General features: G+C 32.6%; 1 protein-coding gene across 1 annotated transcript in view; it reads right to left on the bottom strand.

Moving 5' to 3' along the window:
• Positions 1-7,840: 7,840 nt before the first annotated feature.
• LOC129943471 (mucin-5AC) overlaps positions 7,841-9,588 on the bottom strand; it is a 150,566-nt gene continuing 148,818 nt past the window's right edge. The window contains exons 5-8 of the mRNA XM_056052953.1: positions 9,203-9,533; positions 9,011-9,141; positions 8,783-8,950; positions 7,841-8,717 (exon numbers count right to left, since the gene is read on the bottom strand). Of these exons, the coding sequence (XP_055908928.1) occupies positions 8,502-8,717; positions 8,783-8,950; positions 9,011-9,141; positions 9,203-9,533 (846 nt within the window). The 3' untranslated portion in view covers positions 7,841-8,501. The remainder of the gene's footprint in view (positions 8,718-8,782; positions 8,951-9,010; positions 9,142-9,202; positions 9,534-9,588) is intronic.

The following is a 9,588-nucleotide window of genomic DNA, read 5'->3' as shown; positions in this document are numbered from 1 at the left end:
AAAATCTATTTGAAGTCAATATATCAACTGGTTCTTGAGATATGGACGACGAAAAAAGCTTCCTTAACGTATTTAACGTATGTATGTGGGAAGTAAATAACTTTTTAGAACCAAGAATAACGCTTTAAACAAAACTAAGGAAGTTCGAACTCTTCTATTACTATACCCTTATTTCTACAATCAGGAATCCTTGTAAATGCAATACTTAATTTTAAAAAGGCCATAATATAACGTGTTTTATTTAACGGATGTATATTTAAAAAAAAAAAAAAAGTAAGCCGTTTTTCTCGTTCTGGGTTATGTCTTTGCTAAACCGTTTCAATACTCTAAATACTAAAGGCAAGAACCATTTGGTGGTTTAGCTTTTCTTTAACATTACGTTGATTACGTTACGTATAAAGCTCTTGAAAGATTTAACGTATAGTAAAATAAGTTCCGTCAAATAGAATTCCCTGCTTGATATTTTTTTTTGTTTATAAAGTGTACAAATATTTAAGTGTTTTTTTTTAGATTCCTCCCACACTACAATTCTTTTTTTTTTTTTTGGTTTTGAACTTTTTAGTGTAATGTAAACATATTAATATGTTGATTGTTATATATAGTTCTAAGGCGATACAGCAAGAAGTACCTTTATCACCTTTCTGAACATTTTGAGAAAACCAAATAGGTATATTTTAATAGACCGAAATCTTAGAGCTAATTGGTGTCGTAAAATTAAACCAGTTAATGATATGATAAAGATGCAGGTAGTCTTAGTTACGGTGATAAACTAATAACAGAAACGTTCGTCGTTTCCGCTTCAAAAGAACAACTTTTCCCAAAAATGAAATAATTATGGAAATCACTTCAAATACATTGCATCTTGACAAGTAGGATGAATGGCGTATAGACACAAGTTTTTGAAAACCGCATAAAAATGTTATTTAATACTAATCTTTAAGGAGGCTGACAAAATTTTAATATCTGTACCTTAACCTTAAATGTACATATTTCAAGAGCAAAAGTGACAACTTTAGTTATTAGATTATTTTAGAAAACTGTTCTCCAGCAATATGTGGTCTACCTATTAAAAGTGGACGACTTCCTACATATGAAATCATTAAAAGATTCCAACAGTTTTCGAAACTTGCCATATTCAAAAGCTAAAATATAATTGTTTTGAAGGTTTTTTGTTTTATTTCACGCAGAAATGTTGGAAACTGTGTTGAAACGTAGCGTTTTTCCAAAACTAATATATTCTATTCTTGTTGACATTTTGGAAGTCCTGTATGGGGAAAGGCAGCTTCCTGTCACATAAAAAAACTCCAGGTATCACAAAATAAATTGTTAAAAATGATGCTGAATCTACCCTGGCGTCATTCAACTATAGATCTCCACCAAAGAGCGAATGTTGAGTGGATTTCTGAACGAATTCAGAAGCTCGCCAATAAATTTGATTATAGCTGTGATATATCTGAAAACCCACTCATTAACCAACTGTGATAAATATTTGTTCTTCTTGTTCTACATTTTACATATCCATCTATTTACTTGTTAATTTATTAACTGATTTGTTATTTATTTGTTATTAAATTTAATTGTTCCAGCAAACAGTTATTTATTTATTAATTTACTTGTTTTGTACCTATTTGTACCAAATTACTTATTTATTTTCTTATTTATTGATTTACTTATTTATTTCTTTATACATACATATGTATTTATTTATTTATTAATTTATTTATTTATTTATTTATTTATTTATTTATTTATTTATTTATTTATTTATTTATTTATTTATTTATTTATTATATTTATTTGATTATTCATTTATTTATATATTAATTTGTTAATTTATTAATTTATTTATTATTTTATTTAGTTTGTATTTATTACATATTTATTTTCATTTAATTATATCAACTACTGTTGAAATGTTGTTTTCTTAACTCATTGCAATCTAGTCATTTTATTTATTATTATTATTATTATTATTATTATTATTATTATTTTTTTCTTGAACTTAAATTGAAGGTTTTTCTTATAAGCATTTTCCTTCAAATAAACTATTACCCAAATGAATTTTTCAAATAAAAACAAGATAATGTTTCAGATGTAAGATAAGTTTAATCAAATCTCTGAATTGTAAAATGTGCGGTTACACCACTTTTAAATTATTTTTTTGCGAAATACAATCTATCTATCTATCTTGTTGACATTTCCATAGATCCGAAATACGCCAAAAAAATATAAATACAAAAACCCAGAAAATGAGAAAGTTTGATAGAAAAATGTGATCTTTTTTCGTAGGAAAATAAACAGAAAAATGTTCTGGCTTGTTTTGACGTATTTTCTTCTGATGTAATTTCCGGGAGTATATTATTGTTATCCTTTTGACTCTGCTTGCTTCAGCTTCAGCTCGAAGACAAATTCTAAAAAATTGCTTTTTTGGATGGACATTTTGGTCTTAGAGACGAGAAAACCTACACTTTCTAAAGTAAACAATTCTTTCTTCTTGAATTTAAGAATATATGTAGTTGCATACATTTTATTCTAAATTCTAAAAATTGAATAAAAACAAATTGAAGTAAACATATAAGTTGTCAAAAAACTTAAGTGTGGCACTCACGAATTACACGTTGCAGTATCTCTTTTCAATTCACTTCTCGAGAGATTCAAAGCTTTTATATGAATTTGATAGATATCAAACGTTCAGTATGATACAAACTAAGATGAAATTGAATATGAGTTCCAAGAACTTAAAGTCAGCTTAATATCAAATTGGCGATATCTTATTCAAGGTATCTTCTTAAGAACCCGAATATTTGCTTTTTCTCTCAGAAAAGGTCTTATAAAAATAATTTAAAACATAACTTAAGTTTTTCGAATTTGTTTTTGACAGCAAACCGATTTTTGGTGAATATTGTTATTATTTTTAGCAACAAAGTTTAAAGCAGTAAAACATATTTTATTTTCATATATAAAAAATAAATAATTCAAAATAATCCATTATCGCAAAATGATAATTTTTGAATTTATATGAATTTATTCAAAAATTAAAAAATATCCTTATACGACTCTCCCATTGATCCCCCATTGCCTAGGACTCACTGATTACAAATATAATTTCGACAGACTTGTAGGCAACCTCATGAGAGGTGCAGAGATTATTGAAAACGCGTAACTTTTGACGTTTTTAGACTTGGAAAACCACTTGAAAATGATATCAACCGACTCCTATAACAAATATGTTCCAGTACATGATAGAAGTCAAAATTACCACATTATTTTGACAGATGTCGCCGAAAAAACGCTTCTTTTTACTTTTGGTAAACCGATTAATATTGGTCGCATTTAAAAGCCCTCGGTTTTCTAAATTGTTTCCAAAAATCAGCAATCAGCCCTGAGACTATAACTTGTGCACTTTTTATGTTATGCTTTTTTTTATAGTTTACTAGCACTCAAGGGGTTAACATACTTACGTTTAAACACAGTGCGTGAGGAAAATATAGGGAAGGATTTAAAATGATATAGCTACCGGTGCACATCCGTCTTTAAATTTTGAACATTAAAATGGTAGGGAAAAACAAAGTTGTTCAAAACATTCCACATTCATGATGTGCGGTTTAAGAAATCATTTATATACTTGGCAGTACGTTCGAAATTGAGCTCAAGCGTAAATTGATGAGCATTTCTGGAAGTGCGAGTATTGCGGCTAAATTGTTTTAGTAGAGAATAAATAAATAAATTAGGTGGTGCAACAGTCCGTAGAAAACCAGGGCCTAGTTACTTACAACTCTCAACCATTCCTGTGCGTGAGTAATTGCAGGGATGGAGGAGAGAACACAACTGGCTAATTTGACATTGCAACATTGCGGCAGTGTTGGAGGGATGTACATTTTTCGGTTATAGTTCTATGGCCTGCCATTTTCAAAGCCCTATTTTGAATTCTATCCAAGATCTTTAAATTTTTTTTTTGGGGCATCTGCCGAATAATACGAGTTACATTCAAGCTTTAGACGAATTTAGGCTTTTAAAAATTACAGCCAGATCAGAAGGGGTGCGTAATTTTTTGCACCGTTTTGTTATCATTTTATAAGAGGTGATCTTTAATGCACATATCGAGTACTGAAAGTTGATTAGTTTCCTTAATAGAAGTGCAACTTATGTATAGCGGCATCGAGGGTGGGTTAACGACAAGAAACAGCATTGAGTTCTTGAAGCATTTAATCCCACACGGGTTATAATTCCACATTGGTACTGCCTGTTGCGAGGAATTGACAAATCCTTCAAGAGTAATTCTTGCCATGAAAAAGTGCTTTCTCAAACTAGCCGTTGGGATTCGGCCTTAAATTGTAGGTCCCTTCCATTCCTGACAACAGTACTCGCACACAGGAATGGTTGAAAATAGTAAGTCACTAGGCCCTGGTTCACAACGGACTGTTGCGCCACCCCATTTGATTTGATTTGAGATTAATATGATCGGAAACAGGTACGGCTTGCACTGGGATGAGAATATGACAAATGAAAGAAATTGGATTGTCGATAACTCAAAAAATCTTGATCAACTGAAATCGAATACAAGGCGCGGATCAGTATGCAGATTTTCACTTAGGCATAACAGTAGTGGAAATCTGTAACTGAAAAGTTCAAATTGGATTCTAGATAAAACATATACTATAGGTAATTGTCAGAATTGTGTTTAATTAGTTTTGAACATTAGAATGTTGTGTGAATTCAGGGTGGATTTTAGCAACATTCCTGGTCTAAGAAAGAACTTCTATGCCACATATGTCCACACTGCATCAAACAGGCCAGCCGTTTTGGCATTGTGTGAAACTCAAATAGGTGAAGATTCCGATCATTCGGAATTTAATCTAAATGGGCATAACTTAGTGCCATATTTTTTCCTCATCACGGATTAGCCGCGTATATAAGAAATGATGTTGCGTACCAACTCCAGCCACAATATGGTTTGTGCTCTAACACAAACTTCAATTTCATGTGGTTAAAATTTACGGTAAATAAGCGCATCATCCACGCATGTTTTTTATATCGAAGTCCAAATGTGGACATAAATTCAACTTTTAACGAATTTGATGCACTGTCTGACTCCATTCAAAGAATTGTTGCCCATTATCCTTACACTGAAATCGTCATTGCGGGCGATTTCAATGTACACAATTCTTCTTGGCTTCGTTATTCTGGCCAGTCAACACCGGAAGGAAGGTATGTTGATATCTTTGATGAGGTAAATATATTAACTCGGCTTGTTGATGAGCCAACTCGAATCCCTGAAGTTGCAGGTCTATCAGCCAACACCCTAGACTTGTTTCTTACCTCTGACCCTACTAAATACACAATCAGTGTATTACCGCCTCTAGGCACATAAGACCATTGTAACGTATCTGCAAAATTATCTAAAAAAAAAACAGTTAAAGAAAAAACTCCTATGAGAACCGTTTGGCAATATGAGAAAACCAACTGGGACGATCTCAATAAATTTTTCAGGAACTTTAACTGGTCACTATGCTTCCTCGATAGTGACGTGGATTCCAGCACAGAAATGGTAAAAAATTAAATTCTTTGTTGAATGAGAAATTTTATCCCGAACTCATGGTTTGATTCGAGCTGTAAAGAGGTTATTAGGGTCAGAGATGTAAGTTTCCGTTGTTATAAACCCAACCCGACTGAGGAAAACCGGAATAAGTTTAAACAAACTAGAAATACCTGTAATGGTCATATTCGACGAACCAAATTTTTGCATTATCAGAAATTAAGGCAAAAAATACTACAATGTCCCAAAGGTAGTCAAAATGTCTGGTAATCTGTAAAAAAACGTACGAAACACCACGTCATCCTCGGTTCCAACGCTCGTCCACAATGACACCCCCTATGTAAGCTCGATTGATAAATCCAATTTGCTTGCAGCACAGTTTGCTGTTGGTTCGACGCTACCGAAAAGTGTCATGAGTCCTCTTGTTCTTGAGAGCGTAAATAATTCTATGGGACGAATCTTCTTTCGCACTCGTGCGGTCGAAAGAGTACTGAAAGATCTTGACATACACAAATCCGCTGGCCCAAATAGTATTCCCTGAAGATTTTTCCTTCAACGCTGGTAAAACCACTGCGTAAGCTTTTCCATCTGTCCTATTCTACAGGTCTCTTCCCGAGTGGATGAAAAACTGCATTTGTCCAGCCTGTCTCTAAAAAAGGCGAATCCTCCTCTCCCTCAAACTATCGACCAATTGCACTTACGTCCCTTCTTTCTAAGGTCATGGAAACGCTGATTAATTTTCAACTAAAAAATATCTTGAAGAACGGAAGCTTCTTAATGACCGACAGTATGGCTTTCGTAGCTCATGGTTCATCTCACCGAATAGTGGAACAAATCTTTACATCGTTTTGGAGAAAGTAAGATTATTGCACTTGATATTTCAAAAGCCTTTGATAGAGTTTGGCACCAAGCTCTCTTATCGAAAATGCGTGCCTTTGGTATTGATAAATCTCTTCTTCGTTGGATTAGAAATTACCTTTCTAACCGTTCAATACAAGTTGTATTGGATGGTTTCAAGTCTGAAATTCATAAAATATATGCTGGTGTCCCCCAGGGCTCCGTTTTGTTCCCGGCTCTCTTCCTAATATTCATAAACGATATTTTGTCTGTCACTTCTAATCCATTAAATTGTTTCGCCGACGACAGTACCCTCAGCTTTTCATATTCGTTTCTAGATTCACATCCGTGTCCTTCGGATGTGGAATTTCAACGGCAGCGTATGATAAGCTCATTAAATTCTGATCTTGACAGCATTGTCCAATGGGGAATCGAAAACCGTGTAGAATGTAATGCTTTGAAAACTCAATTCTGTCTCCTGCCGTTCGCACATCGAGAATGTGGAATGCTTTGGCCAACTCTGTTTTTCCCTCCCATTTTGATGTTCAGAACTTTAAGACCAATGTGCACCGGTATCTCATTTTAGCTCCTTCCCTATTTTCCTAACGCTCGCACTGTGTTTAAATATAAACATACAAAGGGTACTAAAAATCCCTTGAGTGCTTAAAAAAAGTTTAAAAAAATCAAGAAGCAGAGCAGAAAGCGAGAGGAAGCAGCACACGAATTTTTAAGATGTTGGATTATTCAATAGGACCGCAAGACATAACAAATGATTTGGAGCCTAACAAAATATCATTAATTTTCAAAGCTAGATGCGTTCTTATCTCACTCAACGGAAATAGGTGTGGAGGCAACGCATCAACATTATGTAGCCTGTGCAACATGAGAGAAGAAGAAGATATACAACATTTCCTAGGCAGGTGTCCCGTACTAAAAGAATTCAGGATAAGATATTTTGAACGGGCAACTCTGAATGAAGCTGAAATTATTGCTGTCCTTAAGGGAAATTGCAGGGCTGATTGGAAGAGACTCTCGAGTTATATTTACGTGGCTACTGCTGGTCATTAAGAAGCTTCCGTTCTTCGAGATGTTTCTTAAGCTGGAGATGAACTTTTAAAGAAGAGAAATGAGAGCTATTAAACGATAGTTGGAGGTGAAGAGGGATTCGACTTTATTACATTTCAAAGCCTACAAAACTTTTTACCAGTTACAATAAAAATTATTAATTTTCAATGACCCATATAATTGAAGCCATACTTTCCATAAATTTAGGACGATGACATTTTTTCGAAGTTTTAAGAATAACAACAATTGCTCTACAATTTTTTAAATATTATATTTTATTTAAATTATTTGTATTATTTATTTACTTAATAATTTATCAGTGAGTATTCACAATTTGAAATATGAAATAATAATAATTACTTCCATTATATTTTAGTAAAACAAAAAAATAAAATGTTGTATATAAAATAATACAAAACAGTTTAACACAAAACATTTTGTATATTTATAAATAAAAAATAATTATAATATATAATTTATTTATTTATGTATATGAGTTACTTGAACCATTTTATAATAAGGTATTTATTATTGTGTATTTATTATTAATATATTATATTTATATAAATTTTTACATTAAATTTGTATATTATGTTTATATGCAATTGTTAAAAATTTTATTAGAAAAAGACAAACCTTGCATATGTTTTGAGGATTGATACAAATCTTCATTGTTGCTAACATAGGAGTATTATTCAAGGCACTAGTAAATGAGTAGGTAGATATTTAAATTTACCACACTCTCGTTTGATAATTATGTGTTTTTTATTTTATTAACTATACGAATTATTATTAACCAAAAAATACATACATTTTAATTTAAGTTATTTACTACCTAAAGATTATTGTTAACGAGTATTTTACATGTGTTCATATTTTGTTTTTGTTTGAAACATTCAAAAAATACTTAAATTTATATTATTTTTTGTCAAATGAACACATCATATTTTGTTTTTGTTTAAATAAAAATTTAATTAAAAAATAATAAAATAATAATAAAACTAGATCCTTAAAAACAACAGATTGGTTTTTTGAATATTTAAATTAAAATAAGAAAAAAGAACTAGAAATCAGGATCATAATCCCTTTGATATCTTGATCTAGGATTATTGTACGTGTACATTTGGTGTACGTCTGCGAATGCGTCTGGAGGATATTGTTCAGCCTTTGAATGGGGGGTGTAATTGTGTGGATCGTAATAGTAGTCCCCGTGCCTGGTTGAGCGCCAACTATCATAGATATTCGACGCACTACTTCCGTGCACTGAATTTGTGAAGCGCTGTTACAGAGAGAAAGGAATCCATCAAAAAATGTTGTAAGCGGTTTCGAACAAGTCTAATTTACCTTTGGTTTTATTGGCTGCTTGGTGTCGTTCCAAGCATCATCAATATTATAGAAGTCATCTACTCCATAGTTATCAGTTCCTCCCATATGGTTGACCTTTAAATCGTTCATCATGTCCGCTGTTAAGGGCATCGGAGTCTTTTTGGAATTTTTCTGCCGGTTAATCAACTAGAAGAGAAGAAGGCTTGTTTGAATCTCCAAATCGTTTAAAAAACTCAAATCTCTTACCACAGTGACTCCAAATATCACAACAAAACACAGTGAACCGATTCCAATGACAATCAGAACAATAGCCCAATGTGGTATTAGGGCTTCATCTTCAGCATACTCGACGTTTGGTGCAAATGATTTTGGTATAACTAAGAAAATACAACAGTTTAAGATTTTCCAAGAATTTCTGAAGTTATTTTTCTGACTTACCAATGAAATCTGTTGATGACGGATCAACTACAAACCTACCCATCAAATAAGTTTCCTTGACTAGTTTTTCGCCCTTACTCTCTTGTGAAGCCTTTTGGCTGTCATCATCTTGTTCGTCCACGACTTCTGGCTTCAATGGCACCACTGGCAATGGTGGTTGTGTTAGAGCTTCATGGAAAAGCTTTTTAATTTCCAAAGTATTGACATCTTGTGTGATGTTCGCCAGCTCAACAAAATAGTCCACTAAAACACTACCCTTGCTGAAGCTGTCAATCCTAACTTTTTTATACCACTGACTCAGGTGTGGGGCGTTGGTATACACTTCATTAAGCTAAAAGAGAAAAACTTACAAAACTCAAGAAACTAAAATCAAGATTTCGTGAACA

The sequence above is a fragment of the Eupeodes corollae genome, chromosome 1, assembly GCF_945859685.1.
Source record: "Eupeodes corollae chromosome 1, idEupCoro1.1, whole genome shotgun sequence".
Classification (NCBI taxonomy): domain Eukaryota; kingdom Metazoa; phylum Arthropoda; class Insecta; order Diptera; family Syrphidae; genus Eupeodes; species Eupeodes corollae.
The sequence above is the reverse complement of the archived record's forward strand: the minus strand, read 5'-3'. Positions and strand labels throughout refer to the sequence as shown.